Genomic DNA, 15,632 nt, shown 5'->3' on the forward strand with positions numbered 1-15,632 from the left:
TTTACACAAGTACTTAGATGAAACTAAGCCTGCAAACAGAAAACTAGGATCTTCGCTTGTTTTTTGCAGGTAACATGCAACCTGTATGAGGTGGAGAAGCAGTTAAAATTTTGGAGACTAAATCCATTGGTTCTAGCAGCATAAGCCAGAAAACAAGTAGGCTGAAAACACCAAGCAGTAGAGAGTGTCAGGAGCACAATAAACCAATGCAAGTTCCTACAAGCACTCATTTATCGGAAGACAGCAAGCATGGAGCCTACAATGAGTTACTTTGGCCTGGGGAGAGGTAGGGTGAGACACAATGATTCAGTGCTTTTCTTCCAGACATGATCCCCACAGCTAAGCGGAAACAGTTTGAATCCTACCCTCCTGCATGATGGATAGTCCCCCAGCAAACAGGACGGCTTGCCCGAGGCCAGGCAATCTGTGCCACTGAAAAGGAAGCAATCTGTTGAATAGAGGGAGAACAAACAGATATCACTCTTGCTATGAAAAGGGGTGACTGAAAGAAGACATGGGAGAGGTCCATTAAATTTGGCGTGGTGACTATTCATTATTCCTCACAGGAAGGGAAGTAGGGGACACCAGTGGCACAAGCAAGCTCCAGGGTTAGAAGGAAAGAAAAGGTTGTCCTTCGCCCCCGATGCATGGGGTGACACTGTGGAACTTGTTGCAACTGGATTGCGGGGCTACCACCACTGTTCAGAAAGAGATCAGACCAATGCAAAGAGAATGGGGCACAGTGGCATGGATGCTTCACTTAAACTGGTGATTTTCAGAAGCTGGTAAAACCTGGAAAAGGCATTTCTCTTGGGTTTTTTCCCTAAGCATTCACTGCTGCTTTCTGCTGGAGTACACAACTCCAGCTAATGAGTTAGAACGATCTTTTATACAACCCAACATGACAGTCTCCATGTTTTTAAGTCCATCTTGTTTTACCTTTAGGACAAAATAATGTGATAACAGTTCTTCAGGATGATTACTTTAGAACCATCTACCTTTTCAAGTGAATATTGACAATTTAAAATATCAATCTCATCATTAGTGTATACAGGTAGAGATTACCCTGAATATCTAAACAGCTATGAAACATTTCTGACTGGTTTGCATTACTTGCAAAGCCTAGTCTCAGGAGTGTGGGATTGTTGAGAATGTAGGAAAAGAAAAATATAGTTAAGAATGTAAAGTCAGGGAAAGTGGCATATCTGAAAAATAGCAGCCAATAAGAGGATAAAAAAATAGAAACTAACAAATATTTAACCATGTGCCATGAACAGCAAATCTCTTTCTGACCCCAACTAATGATCAGTTTATGCGTGCAGTTTATGCAGCAGCTGCTGCTCCTTGCAGTTTTAAACTAGTTAATGTAACTACCAAACACATCCTTGCATGTCAGCCACTGCAGTGTCTGAAATGCAATTTGTAGACCACAGAGCTTTTCCACAGTATGATGAAGCTAATTTCTCCTCTTTTTCAGAGGCCAAATCAATGAACAATCTAGCTAAAATACTTTATTAATTTTTTTTCTGTGTGGAAGGAGGTGCAAAAAAGTTGTTCAAGCACAAATAGGAAGAGTGGCTGCATGCCCACAGTATGTAGAAGGGCAATGGAAAGCTTCCTTATCACCTCACTATGAGAAAAAAGAATATTGAAGTTGTAAAGCAATTTGTTAAATCCAGGACTATCCTCATATTTTTACCTGGAGCTAGGCTCAGTTCTAGAAACAAAATGAAGAGTTCTTTTTTATTATTATAGTATTATCACCAGAAAAGATTAAGCATATTTTTTAAAAATGCAGTCTAATGGGCTGTTTTGGGAATCAGCCAGTATTTAGTTTATAAACAGATCCAGTGCACTCAAAAGCTACCAAAGTGTGTTTTTGCCTCTCAATGCACGCAGTTAGTTAGAGCCCAGGAAGCGCATATCTTAGAGGAAGACGAAGGAAGTAATATCTTTCCAACAGATCCTGACCTGTGTCTACATATTTTCAGGGTATTGTAAGAAGCTGCCCTTACAAAGTCAAATACCGACCTCTTAATCTCCCACAACTCCCCAGAAGGAAAAGAGCTTCTCTCTGTTTTAATAATGGTCAGAGCTGTCACTCTCCTCTCCGAAAGGAGCAAGCACGGCAAAAGAAACGAGCAAACATTCACCACTTGTTATGGGTTTCTTATATTTGAATTCTCTGTCCCTACAAATTCTCTGTAAACAAATACCTCACAAGAAGTGGCCACAAAGAGCAGTTCTGGCAGGGTGTGATTTTGACTTACATATGCTGCGAAGCGTTGGGGTAGAGCTCCGAGAACTGTGGTGCCGAATCCTCGGGGCCGTGGGGCGCAGCGTGGCTGATGACCATCATTATGGGCCTATGGGGATATATCCTCTTAGACAGTCTGAAGTAATTAATGCTCTCATTAGTGATTAGGTCTGTGAAGTAGTCCTGGAACATACGATTAACACAAAGCAAAAGTTACAAAGTGCATGATTAATTAGATCACATACTATCATGGCATTATGCTATTTTCAAGCCCTCATTAAAGCTCTCATCAGGAAGTAAAAGCATACCATCAAAGAGATGTATGATTCGAGGGAGCATTGGGGAGACCGAGTGGTAATTATTTTCTTAAGCAAGTGATGCCACATAAAATGAGACAGTGTTTTGCAAATCAGATACAACAGAAGGCACTAAGTAAACACGATTACCAGATTTTGTGATATAATGCTGTCACATTAAAAGTGACAGACTATACTGACCAAGATATGTTTCTTGAATTTCCCTGATAAAACACTTTCACAAGATAATGGCTCCTAACTGCAAGAAATCATTGACTCTTACATTGGTTTTTTGTTTACATAAACATGTGTTGCATGCTCTTTGTTCAGACTATGCTTTTGCGTATGTAAAAAGTGGAAGAAAGCTAAAACAGGCAACATATTGCAAACACCAAAGAAATTGCAAATGCGAATGCAGGGAGCAGTCGAATTCCTGCAGGCTCTGTTCGTTTAATTGTGCAACTTTAAGCAGTGCAGCTGCTGAGATTAAGGTTGTGACTTGCTAATAAACTGGCTTAACCCACAGCCAAGGTGGCAAATGGAAGCCTACAAGGGGAAGGGAGGAAATGGAACTAAGAAAAAAAAGATGAAAACTTAAATTAAACCACCTGCTACCTTGGAGCATTCACTGTTGGCCTGGAGGTCTAGTTGAGAAAGTGCTGAGACAATGTTTGTAATTTCAAGCACTTCCAGGCATGACTAATCATATGTTGTGGATTCGAGGCCCCGAACAGCTGCAAAAGCAGAGCCTGAGGGGCAAGGTCTGTGTCGCATGCCGGTCCTAGGACAAGCCAACCAGCTGTGACCTTCTTGCTCACCCGCTCCCTGTCCCCCCCTTGCCCCTTCCCTTCTCCCGCTGCACGCTCGGAGCACACACGGTAGCCCTGGCTGCTACTATCCCTGCAAGGATATGGAAAAGACAGCGAGTGACCTTCTGGTTTTCAAAACGGGGGATGAACATGGGGCATCAGGGTTGTGATAATTTCTGGGTTTGTGGCCTGTTCAGGTGAAACGCCTGTATGACTGCTCTCCCAAAGCACCCACTCCCCTCCTATTTGCCTATTTATTCTAGCTACATATGCAGGGTGTATAAGGATTGTATAGCTAACCAATTTCTTTATTTTCTTTTCTTTTACTCTATATAAACATACATAATCAGTATCATGTAATTTCTATGGGTGGGGAAATCAAAAACAGGCATCGCCAGCTTCCAATAAAATCTCATTACATGGATCAGAAACCACAGCTGCAACATCTGTATCATCTTCCATGAGCTATAGTCTGAGGAAACTCCGGATTGCTTTCTGCAGGCTGGAAAGTCTGCGACCTGCGCTCCTAAGCCTTTCCAAGAAACTTCACGGCAGTGGGCAGGTCACCTTAGCATGCTTTCCAAACTTTGTCAAGAGCACAAACAAGCTCTGAAGTTTTCCAACGGCCGTGTTCTCGTGCTTATCTATTCTCATAGTCATATCCTGAGCCTGACACCACAGGCGTGTAATGGAAAACAGCATTAACTAAGGTTTCTTATGTGGGTAATAAATTAAAACACTCAGCTAACTTTAAAGTTCAGTAGCGCAAGGGCCACAATGATTTTTGGGAAAGGCCTTTATTTACTATTTGCTTCTGCCACAGAACCGTCACTTTTAGCAGAGAGAGAGGGAAGGAGGGAGGGAGGGAGGCAGGAATCACCAGGCTGCACTGAAGAGCCCTTGGAAATTTTCTTCCGTTGTGCAATTCATATTCTCACATGGAAATTGATCTATAATGCCCTGGAGAGAAAATGACATCTCAATTTCTTGACTGTAGTTGATTAATTAATTAATTCTCTGGTTAATTAAGTATCTGAAAGTGATTTTTATATGGATTAATGATGCAGCATTTATGTGTCTGGAAAATACCTTTGCATAATCAAATCCGTGCTTCTCTTTGTTACCATTGCGAGAAATAGTGTAATTATAGAAGCGAGAATTCTTCACTAATCCAACCCACTCTCTCCACCCAGGAGGGATGTAGCTGCCATTGTATTCATTGAGGTATTTCCCAAAAAAAGCTGTGAAGGTAAAAAAAAAATACACACACACATGAAGCTTTGCAATCCAAGTCTTTTAGTCTGAGTCAAAAGGATGCATGAACGAAGATAAAATGTGTTAGGATGTCAGAGATACTTCATCAAAATGTTCCTTTTGTACCTTAGAGCATTTTGAGATTAAAATAAGTTATTTCCAGAGTTTTTTATGACAGCTCAAAGTCTTCATGACTTTAGGTTTTCTTCTTAATCTTTTGGAATCTAGTGCTCTCTTGAAATATTTTTGCTTTTCTTTCAGAATGACTATGTTTCTCTTGGTTTCCACTTGCAAATGGACTAAAAACTCAGTGCCCAGAGGAAACATCTGAGAAACACCTTGGGGTTTTAAGCAAGTCCTGTGATGTTTTGGAGCTCGACGTCTGCTGTTTGAAAGTTTGGGCTTAGCAAACTGGCTGGGTTTGCTGGTTAGATAAAAGTTCTGGGAAGTCCACATCTCCATCGCACTGGGCCACGGTTCGGTAGAGCAAGAGGGAATCCCCACCCTGCTTTGCTACCACAACTTCTCTCTACGGCAAAACTAATGAAGAGACAAAGACTTGGAGGTCAACTACCTCTGCCTGGCCTGCCAAACTACGTGTATTTTTTTTCATTAGCTCCAGGTGACAAGTCAGAACCCACTCAGACTGAAACTTTCAGCCTTTGCTATTGGGCCCAAGAGGGTTTGCGAGGTGCCCCTGCCAATTCCTCTGGAAGGAAGCAAAAAGGAAAACAACCTCACAATGCAGTGGGCTCACAGCTATCTGGGAGTTGTGAATCGCTTGTGCCAAAGACACACAGACACCAAAAGCTGCCCAGCTGGCTTTGGGAGGGTGAATTGACACTGGCATGGCACCCTGGCAAATGCAACCGTGTTGCTTCTAGGGAGAGATGGGTATGGAAGCTCTTTGTCTGCTTGTGTACTTTGGCCTGGATAAAAAGTCAATTTGGATGGCTCTGCCCTGCTTTTCCACTGCCTGAGAACTGTGGTGATGCAACACCTGACTGGGCCTGCAACTTGGGTTTTTGGGGAGTTATTAGCTCTGGCTTAGCCCCAGCAAGTTACTGGGGTGTCTGAGTAACTTCACTGTCTGCATTTTTAACTTTCTTGAGGTTTACAAAGCCCTGAAGGGTCACCTGTGCTAGCAGTTCTGCCTATGTCCCCAGAGGTCAGCACAAAGGAACACCAGGTGCCCACAAAATAAGACACCCCTGAAGAGGAGGGAATGATAGACACCTCTCCCTTTCCAGGGGCAGGGCTCCTCTGGCCAACAGCTGCCCACCTCTCCACAACCCTCATGGTACGCAGCCGCAGCCCACGCTGCTGATCCTGGCTCGGCCAGACAGCTCTGCCCACGGAGAGACGCTGCCCAGCGTCGCTTCCTCAGCTGGGCATCAGGACACACGTCAAACCCCCAAACTTGTTTCCTACTAAGAAATGAAGTAACTTTGGAAAACCTTGCATTCGACCTAGACACATTCAGTCTAACCAAAAAAGCAGATTTGTGGAAGGGCTTAAATAATTCAGATCTGATTGATGTGGGCATGGTAAACTTCCTGGGAAAACTGGTAGAAAAATCAAAATGTTCATAATTAAAACTTGCCTGAGGCAGCATAAATACGGTGCAATTGGATCAGATAACTGCCAAAAGTCACTAACCAGAGGTTACAGTCATATATAATGTTACTTTCCTATACCACATGGAATGCGACATAAAAACAAGTCCTACTGACACTAGACCAGGCTCCCAGCTCTTCCTCCCACAGCCATTCAGAAAGCAACACAGACTCTCTCCTTTTTTTTCCTGAGGCCAACCAGAAGTCAAGAAGCTTGAGGTGAAGAGGGTGACTGTGGGGAGGGAATAGGTGCCCAGCACGGTTGCCTCATGGAATGGAAACCATACCTCTCCTCTAAGGCAGCCAAACTGCGTTAACTCTCAGGGAGCCAGACTACCAGGCAAAGGGTAAGCATAAAGGCTGAAATACTGTGGGAAGGGAAGCCAAGAGATGAAAGGAAGGGGAAGAGAAGTCACAGAGAGACAACAGTGGAGGAAAGTATGAGAGAGTGATGTGGCCGAGAAAGTATTACTGAGCAAAGCAAAATGAAGGACAGTCTGTGGTTACAGGGGAGATCTGAGGTCAGCCCTCCTGAATGCCATCCCAGATCCATCAACAGCTACTGCATGACCTTGGGGAACCTCCGTGTGCTGTGCTCATCTGCAAAGGACTCTTTGCCAACCTGCCTCCCACAAAGATCAGAGGCTTTCAAGCTGTGAAATGGAAGTTATGGCAATTTATCATGCAGGATGGTTTGATAGCCCCACCTATAATTAAGATTGACTAATACTGAGACTCAAACTCTGCTATTTACAGTCTTGCCAAACTTCAATCATTAGTGATGATAGTTTCCATGCTATCTGACTCAGGCTGCATTTTGCTCTATGGAACATTTTAGGCAAACAGTTCAGCAATTTCCAAGGAAAAGGCTAGGGAAAAATAAATGGGTTTGCCCATTTAAAAATAATCAGCAAACTTTTCTCTAAGAAGTTCTAGTGTCTGTAGGTTTTGATGTAGTGCCTTTGTAAATAACAAAAGTTGCTATGAAAATCTGTCTCAAAATGGTCAAGCTCTGAAAAGCTGTAGCACACATGATGAGGAAAGACTTACTACAGCTTCTCAGTTCAGTGTCACCATGGGCTGTTCCTCTGTCGACCTGAGAAAGTCCCCACAGTTTCAATTTTGGCACTAAAACAAAGAACAGTCAACTTCTTTCTGTCCTTCTCTCCTCTCTCTTTTAGTATTCAGGCATTACCTGAGAGAAAGCCACCAGCTTAAAATGCAGAGATTAAATGACCTGAGGCATAAGGAAAAGAAAAGATAAACTGAATTTAGAAAAGGAAAGAGGGGCTTGGAGCTGGTGGGGTCCAATTCATCTTGGAATTTCCTTGCTTTAGATTACTTAATTTTTCAGGTTTAATGTTTTGTTAGCTTGTCTTTGGCTCTCTGAACCCCATATTTTGGTGCATGTTATGAGACTTCAGATTGACAGCCTGAACCATTCACCTTTGTGTTGGCAATGATTTAGTATTTTATCATAAAAATGATCTCAGAGCTGTCAAGTTTTAAGCAGCTCCTTGAGTGACAGTTTGCAGAAGTAGATGTCTCCCCCTGTGGTAGAATAAAGCAGTTCCCACGGCAGATGTATGGCAAAGCCCCGAATACTAGTAGAACCAGCGGTAGCCGTGATAATGGATCACATTTGCCAAATTGCTTTAACCAAGAGTGGTTTGTTGGTCAGGAGGATATGAGTAATTAGACAAAGGAAGAGAAAAGCCAGGCTTTTACTGAAACACAAGAGTTCAGTTCCTTCACTGTGGGACTTTCTGAGTACCACTGAGTATAGGATAGGGCAAGTGAGTCAGACCTGGAGCCCAGCGCCAGCAGTTAGTGTCTGGCTCTTCATGCTCTGAAAGAAGACAAGTGCCAGAGTAAAAGGAAAGCACAGTAGTGTCCATGGGGCCAAATAACAATCAGCGAGTAACCATGACGGGTGTCCTAGTTGTTTTTTTGTTAACCAGAGGATTGTAAACGATTAAAGCACTATGGAACATGTCACGGAACTGACACTGTGATGGGCAAATGTCCTTGCTGATCTTCACATGCTTGGCTCGTAGAGCCAAGCCGCATCCTTAACTTACCTGTAGCCCGACACTTGCTGAACTGCTCAAGCCTGAGTACTGACTGGGAATGCTCAGCTTTAGAAGCTGCTTGCACTCAGCAGTTACAGTATTTAGGAAGCTGTTTCTGCTTGTAATCAATAAAATGGAGATTATGACTCAATGGGTAAAAGCCTCATTAAAAAGTAATACCATTGCAAGGGACATCTTTTCATTATAGCGTGTAATGGCCCCCACAGGGATAACAGGAAAGATAAATGCCCATTTTTGCATTTTAATAAGACAGTTTTTATCTGCACTCTGGCAGTTTTACTAACTGTTCCCAGGACACATTGTTATTTTTTAATCACATGTAGAGTAGCTTAGTGTATCAGAATAATAGTATTCTGTGTGAGTGTGTTCAATTAAGTTTATGCAAACAACAACACATGGCATGGTGAACGGTTGTACAGACATCTATGTGTCTCAAGAGTGGCTGCAGAATATGCATGTTTGGTATCTAATATGAATAGATGCCCTAACAGAGATTTTTGTTTTCCCTTTAGCAATTAGTTAATGAATGCTGAACTGAACCAAGAGATCCAGGGTGTTGCAACGGGGGCAAGACAGAGCAAATTTGACCCAGGGCATCTCTGGAGTGTGAAGCCAAGGTATTTATAGCGGAATGTGATTCAGATTCTCATAATTCCTAGCACCTTTCTCCCTGGTATTTTCTACAAGAATTTAGAACTAATGTTTACAGTATTACACAGTAGAATTAGTCCCCTAACTCCTGTCAGCATTAGTGGATTCGCATACAGGTGAACTGGGCTACGTCTACTGGCTAGACACCTCTGCACTTCCACAGATCAAAGGAGGTATATTATGTCCTACGCCCTTGTTATTTCTTGAGGCGTATGGGAATGTTTCCAATTTAAAACAAATCCAAACCTCTAAAAAGGCGTGCTGAAGTAAGGTTTAGTCACTGTGACCCAGACAAGAGCTTTAAGTAGACAGCCCACTTCCTTTGACAAAGTCAGGAAACCATTTACAGGAGTTGCGCAGCACTGTTTACATGACATTTCAGGGCTGACACACAGTCATTCTGTGCTTCTGGGGACAGAGCCCAGCAAAACTGCAGCTTCCAGATTATTCCAGTAAATTCTTCCTTGCTCTCTTCCCATTATGCAAGCAATAGATTCAAACCCAAGAAGTTTGATTTTTCCCTTCTGCTGAAAAAGTGCAGAGGATTAGTGTATCACGTCATTGAAGTGCAGAAAGCCAGGCCAGTATGCCAGCACTGACTAGGAAATGAAATAAGCACTGTCCCAAAAATGCAGTGAGGAAACTGAGGCACCAGGAGGTTAACCTTCGGCTAGACCGAAGTCACGCAGGATGCCTGTGGCATTGCCAAGAATATTATTCAGATTTTGCAGTTCCCAGTCTTGTAACTTAACCGCAGTAGAAAACCTCAGGTTTTCTACTTTTTCTCCAGCTTTGTGGGTCTTTCCCAGTTGCTGCCAGGTTTACCATTGTAACCAAAAAGAGCATTAAGGATTTTATAACTTAGCAGTTGCAAAAGGCATTAGCCTATAACTCGATATAGCAATCGTTAGGCTGTGTGATGTCTTTAACAAAGCCTGTATTATGGGCCAAGCTGGTAGCACTTTCCAGTATTGATGTTGTCTGACACTTCTCATTATAAGAGCCTGTTTTCAGTTGCTTATAACTTTCTTATACTTGGATTGAAATTTTCCACACTGGATGTCTGCCTAAGGCTGAATTTTTGAAACTTCTTAGCCCAAACAGTAGCCATCTTTGAGAACCACAGTAATGGAAAAGGAATTACGTTTAACATCTGAAAAAAATTATGTGAGCTTTCATTTGATAGCACTTCCATGCTCTGCACTGAGAGCACAAACTCTGCCAAAGACGTGACGAACTCTCTGTCAAGGAGGCATCTTGTATTAACCTGGGGAAACTCTGTCCAAAGTTTACTCAGCTTTGAAAAGAACCGTGCAGGTTGCATGTGCTAGAGATCTGGGCACCTCAAGATTTTATTCACTGTTCACCTGTGAGTGGTGTCAGCAGGTGGGAGAAAGTTGATTGAAATGCAAAGGGCAGGAGGTGACCAGAGAAGGACAAGCAGTTTGGGGAATGACAGGAGATCCAGCAAGGGAGGGAAAGCATTGGGGGTCTGGGGGCCCAGGACTGCCCATGTCCACCAAGAAACCTGGCAGTGAATGCAGAAAGTAGAAAGAAGCTGACTGACAAGGCCAGGGGGGTGGGAGAAGCAGATTAGCTGAGCAGGTTGGGAAAGGAGGTTGCTAATGGCACAGGGTGGGAACAGGACATGACTGAACGCCAGGAGGGGAGGGAAGGGGGGAATGACTTGAGGAAAGACAAGCAGGGGGACAAGGCTCAGAGCAGAGGGCAAGGTGAGGGCTTGCAGGCCCTGAAAACTGGGGTAGGAAACGGAAAGGTGGAGACTGCTCTGTCTAACGGGGTAGAATGAAGTGAGCCAGAAGTGCAGAAGAACGAATGCTTTTGGACAGTGGGAAGGACACAACAACACCTGCAAAGGACTCCTGAGTCTCACTGGTGCCTTCCTTTCAGCAGAACATCTGAAAACATGTAGCTGCCCCTCCCCAGCCCCTATATATGTGACAAAACTCCATTCTGCTCAGTTAACTGCGTAAGAAAGCAAGTAGAGTTTTGCAGCAGGGGTCTGAGACCCCATCCTCGCTGATGCAGATGTCAGCATCATGCCTCTTAATGCAATTTTTCTATCTTTTTAAACCGAGGAAATTTCACCCTCCAAAATGTGGTATGTTATAAAGACTCTCATTCAGCCACATGAACAAGAGATGAAACAGTTGCACAGAACAATGTTCTACCCAAATTTTCCTAAATGAAGCACTTCAGTGCATAACCTTGCTAAAAATCCTTTAGTGTACAGTTTTCTGTGCAATATTTAGTAGCACAGAATTCTGTTTTAAGCATAAGTAGGCAGACATTATGTGGTTTTTGATGAGGTCCTGGACAGAAACCAAAAAAACTTTCACTTCATGTGATACCATAGAACTAGAAAATCCTGCAGGTTATCCTTTTCATCCTTTCCCTTCTTCTACACGTCAGTTTTTGTGGACTATTTTAATAGACTCAGCATATTTCACTTTTATTTATACATTTCTTAGTTTGACTAAAGTGCAATTTTATTCTGAAAAGTGAGGCATATTTTTAATTACTTAAAATATTTACAACTTAAATTGTTTGACGCTCCCCAGCCTCTTTTATGCCAGTTGGGAAAGCACCTGGAAGCTTAGAGTTCTCTTTCTCTTTTTCTTTATTTTCACTTCAGAAATATTCTGAAAACCAGGACTCATTCCCCACTCACTCATTCCCACCCCTGTATCATATTCTGTCACCCTCTCTGTTTTGAAAGGGTGCGTGAGGCAGGATACAAATTAGGTCACTGAAAAGAGGCAGATTAAAAATAGCGTGTGCTGGCAGTGAGCTGTACCTTAACGCTGCGAACAGGAAACACACTGGCTTTGCCTCCATAGGAAACGTATTGTCTGCCCACACCTTCAGGAGACACAGCTTTTGCTTCCTTTAGAAAAGATTAACTTGTCCCTGTGTGTCCAAAGGGAACGGTGCACGGTTTAAATAGTCCTTAGCTTTCAGTCTCTTGTCATCTTGGCATTTTATTAGTTCTTTGGTCACTACACTAAGAAATGTACCCATAAGTGACAGATGTCAACTGACACGCATTAGAAGCTGACGTGCACTGCTGAACTTATTAACTAGATATCAAGCAAGTGACCATTTCTGCTCATCACTACACAGAAGTCTGTGACTAATGCCAAAACTTGCCAGATAGCCATATCTTAATGTCCAGTCACTTCTTGAGTTTTGAGTTTTACAAATGCAAGCATTTATAAATTTGTGCTTGAGTTGCTTAACTTGGCTAAGTTACCTTTTTTGTCCCGTGAAAAGCTGAGAATGCCATCAGGATACTTGCATGCATGAATCCTGAATGTTATTCTGATCAGTTAATGCTTCTGCGCAAGAAATATAATATTGGGTAATACATCTTCCTAAAGACCATTCTGAAAAATATGAGCAAATAATTGCCTAATTTGGTGATCTCTGTTCTTTCAGGTGGGATTCCTCAGGGGGAGAGCCTGCTCCTGAGTCTGGCACGTTGCTTGCGGTGAGGCTGTCAGCGGTCGCTGAGCCAGGACAGACTCCTGCTCTCTCCTGCATAGCTGTGGTGGCTGTGAAGGGCTAAGAAGAGCAAGGATTAGAAGGTAGTAACCCTACAGAGTAACACTAAGCAGAGAGGGCTCTGAGTGCATACACGTTACATCAGGGTGAGAATTTTAAACTTACATTTCTGTTGATATTTGGAAAGAGATGAAAATTCAGCTGTCAAAAGTGTAAAATCCTGCAGTATACAAAGTATGATACACTATTTAACAATAAAGTGATTGTTATATTTACATGTCACAGATATCAGCTGTGCTGCTGTCACAGCTCTGTCTTCTAAAATGCTAAGAGAGTGCTTGGCTACTGCTCAGATATTAAGGTGTAGCACAACCCTCCTTTCCTACTGGAGGAAGCCAAGGTTGAGGTGGTTCACTCCTGGAGTTTTCCTTCGTGTTTGTGTGGAGGTAAATGGCAGTGTGAATTTACAACACCGAAGGGCACACCTGAGAGACAAGGCTGTCTGCCGTGGTATTGCACATAGTCTCATGTGGACTGGGGCTCTCTCTACCAGTCCCTTATCAGGACTGCCACCAAACTGTGAGTGGCCTTGGGTCACTCACCTCTCTTTCTCTGCCTCAGTTTCCCATTGAGGAGGATACTGGTTTTCTCTTAAAACACATAGAAATGCACAGGATAAATACCCACCGCATCTGCAATATCAGCACAGAGTCAAGACTAGCCTATGTGGCACATGGCCACTTTCTCATTTGTCTCTTTTCCACCCCTGATTACTCTTGACTTCCAGTTATTCTTGAGTCATTACAATTTTACTAAAATCTCTAGCTGTGAAGTGTAGATTATTAGATGATTAGTGGACTTTTGATGACTTTTTAATGAGGCAACACTGTCCTTGAAAAACATATTATAAGCTCTGCTGTTAATTAAGCTGCAACTTCAAAAAATAAGTGTGGGTTAATTAGAAGGTAGGCTCATCTTACAAGGTTTAAATGGATAAATTATTTAAGGCCATATTATTATAGGGTCAAACAATGTACGTTGGTCAGAATTGGAGTTTCATACAAGTATATTCATTTGTTTCTATTTCCTTTCTGTCCTTCCTGTCCTTTGTTAAAACTCAACTACTCTCATAGTGTTAGGGCTAATGTTCTCTCTGCCTGCCTTTGGAAAGGTTTTTTTTTTCCCTTTTCCTTTTCTTTTGACCCCTTTTTTCTTTCCATTTAACAGGCCCAAGTCTGCCTTTAGTCGACATCTCCATGTGACTTCATAACACAGAGCAGTGCAGAAGATATACCTGAAGCAGAGTGTTTACCCCCAGAAGGAGAGAAAGGGCTGGTGACAGAGCTGTCCAGTTTACGCATGAGGCACTTAGCTGTGCAAGTATTAGATTACAAATCAATAAGATACTAAATTTTTTAGGAACAGGAAAGTCAGGTCCCACATGAGGCAGCCATCGATGGAGCAGAAAGCCTTTCTGAGACATAAGCCATGAGACAAAGCTTACATTTTAGGGCAAATTCAGCACCTTTTCTAGAAGTGATTGTCAGTTCTCTCTCCCCTCTTTTTCTCCTCCAAAGCCTTGATGCTGACCCTTATTTAGGTTTAGCAGCATCGTACTCGGTGCTTCACTGAAACTAGCTTAGTAGAGACTGAAGTACTATTCAGTGCATGTGTCAGAGCCAACAACAGGTCCAAAGAAGTTAAATATTTGTCTCGTTTTGCTTTTTAAAAAGGGTGCAGAAGCTCTCAAGAACTACAGATACAAAGAGGCAGAAGAAGAAAGAGCGAGCTGTCTGCGTGGTGAAGAAAAGATGGCAAACAGGCAGACAAATCTCAGGCGTTGGATACAGCAGCATGAAGAGAATTAGGACAAGCAGACAGCTTGGAGACATTCGCCTGCTATATGTTTTGAAAGCGACCCGTTCTTGTGCCTAAGCTGCTGATAGAGACAAATTTCCTTGCTGCCCATTACATTGTAAGGAACGCAGCTGGCATTGAGATCTGTGCCTCACTGGTCCTGTAAAGGGGAGTCTTTGTAGTCGAGAGACGCTTCTGGACAAATTGCACCCTGATGACCTTGCTCAACTCCTGTACCTCGCGAAGTGGAAGTCAGACTGGAGCCTGACGTGTCTACAGATTAAATCTTAGGGGATAGGTGATGCAGAAATGAATCAGGTTTTACATCAAGCTGAAGCGCAGACGAGAGGAATAAGAAGAGTTCTTTGTAGACAGGAAAGGGATCTCCTGGCTACGGAAAACCACCAGGAATTTACAAGAGAACTATCAAATCTTATTGGCGCACAGCAGAACAATCCTTCTTAAAGGCATGTTTCTATTCCTTTTCAGAAAATGCAAATTAAATGTCTCCCCATGGCAAAGTCTAAATTATACCATTCACCTTGTTTCATCCCCATGACAGGCGCTTCACTCCTGTGAGGTCTTTGGCACCAGTCCCCAGCCTGGCCCTAACATCTTCGTCCGTAACTGTTAGCAGCTGTCCACAAGCAGGCCATAATACTGACCATAATCATGGCTGGAACTGCCAGTTCAGACCCACAATGCCACTAAAATGCACCTCTTTTGCTCTAGGTGTAACTGCCCAACAGCTAATTTCCCACCTGGGACATCCAAACGTGCAAATATGCTGCTCCATTACAAGCGAGTTTCTTTACATGGCCGTTAGCTGTGGGTCTGGCCCAGCAGGCAGTACTACGCTCCCTGTCCATAACACTAAACCTCTGCTCTGTAAACCTAGTTTGGGACAACAGCCAGCTCATTTTAGGCGGTGATATGAGACTCACTGCTGAATATCTGTCATCTTCACTTTAAACAAAGAACTACTGTTGATTTGTCTCTTACCTGTTCTATACCCAGTGTTATTGAGATACACGGCGAAGGTACGTGGCTCATGAGTAGCCTGCCATGAGGGAGAAGAGCAGTTTTCATTGTTGGTGTATATGTTGTGGTTGTGCACATACTTCCCAGTCAGCATGGAGGAACGCGATGGGCAGCACATAGGGGTGGTTACAAAAGCGTTGATAAAAGAGGCCCCTCCATTCTCCATAATCCTTCTGGTTTTATTCATCACTTGTAAGGACCCTGCAATGAGAGGTACTGATCATCATTGTGCT

At 43.0% G+C, this 15,632-nt stretch overlaps 1 protein-coding gene across 8 annotated transcripts in view; it reads right to left on the reverse strand.

Moving 5' to 3' along the window:
- The window catches only part of SULF1 (sulfatase 1), a 126,548-nt gene that overhangs the window by 43,491 nt on the left and 67,425 nt on the right, over positions 1-15,632 (reverse strand). For 7 of the 8 annotated variants that reach the window (XM_075416029.1, XM_009940498.2, XM_075416027.1 and 4 more), the window contains 3 exons: positions 15,361-15,600; positions 4,452-4,603; positions 2,271-2,440 (listed from right to left, as the gene is read on the reverse strand). In XM_075416029.1, the coding sequence (XP_075272144.1) occupies positions 2,271-2,440; positions 4,452-4,603; positions 15,361-15,600 (562 nt within the window). Of the gene's footprint in view, positions 1-2,270; positions 2,441-4,451; positions 4,604-15,360; positions 15,601-15,632 lie in introns of those variants that run through there. The other variant, XM_075416028.1, reaches the window with a different exon arrangement.

This window comes from Opisthocomus hoazin, chromosome 3 (assembly GCF_030867145.1).
Source record: "Opisthocomus hoazin isolate bOpiHoa1 chromosome 3, bOpiHoa1.hap1, whole genome shotgun sequence".
NCBI classification, from domain to species: domain Eukaryota; kingdom Metazoa; phylum Chordata; class Aves; order Opisthocomiformes; family Opisthocomidae; genus Opisthocomus; species Opisthocomus hoazin.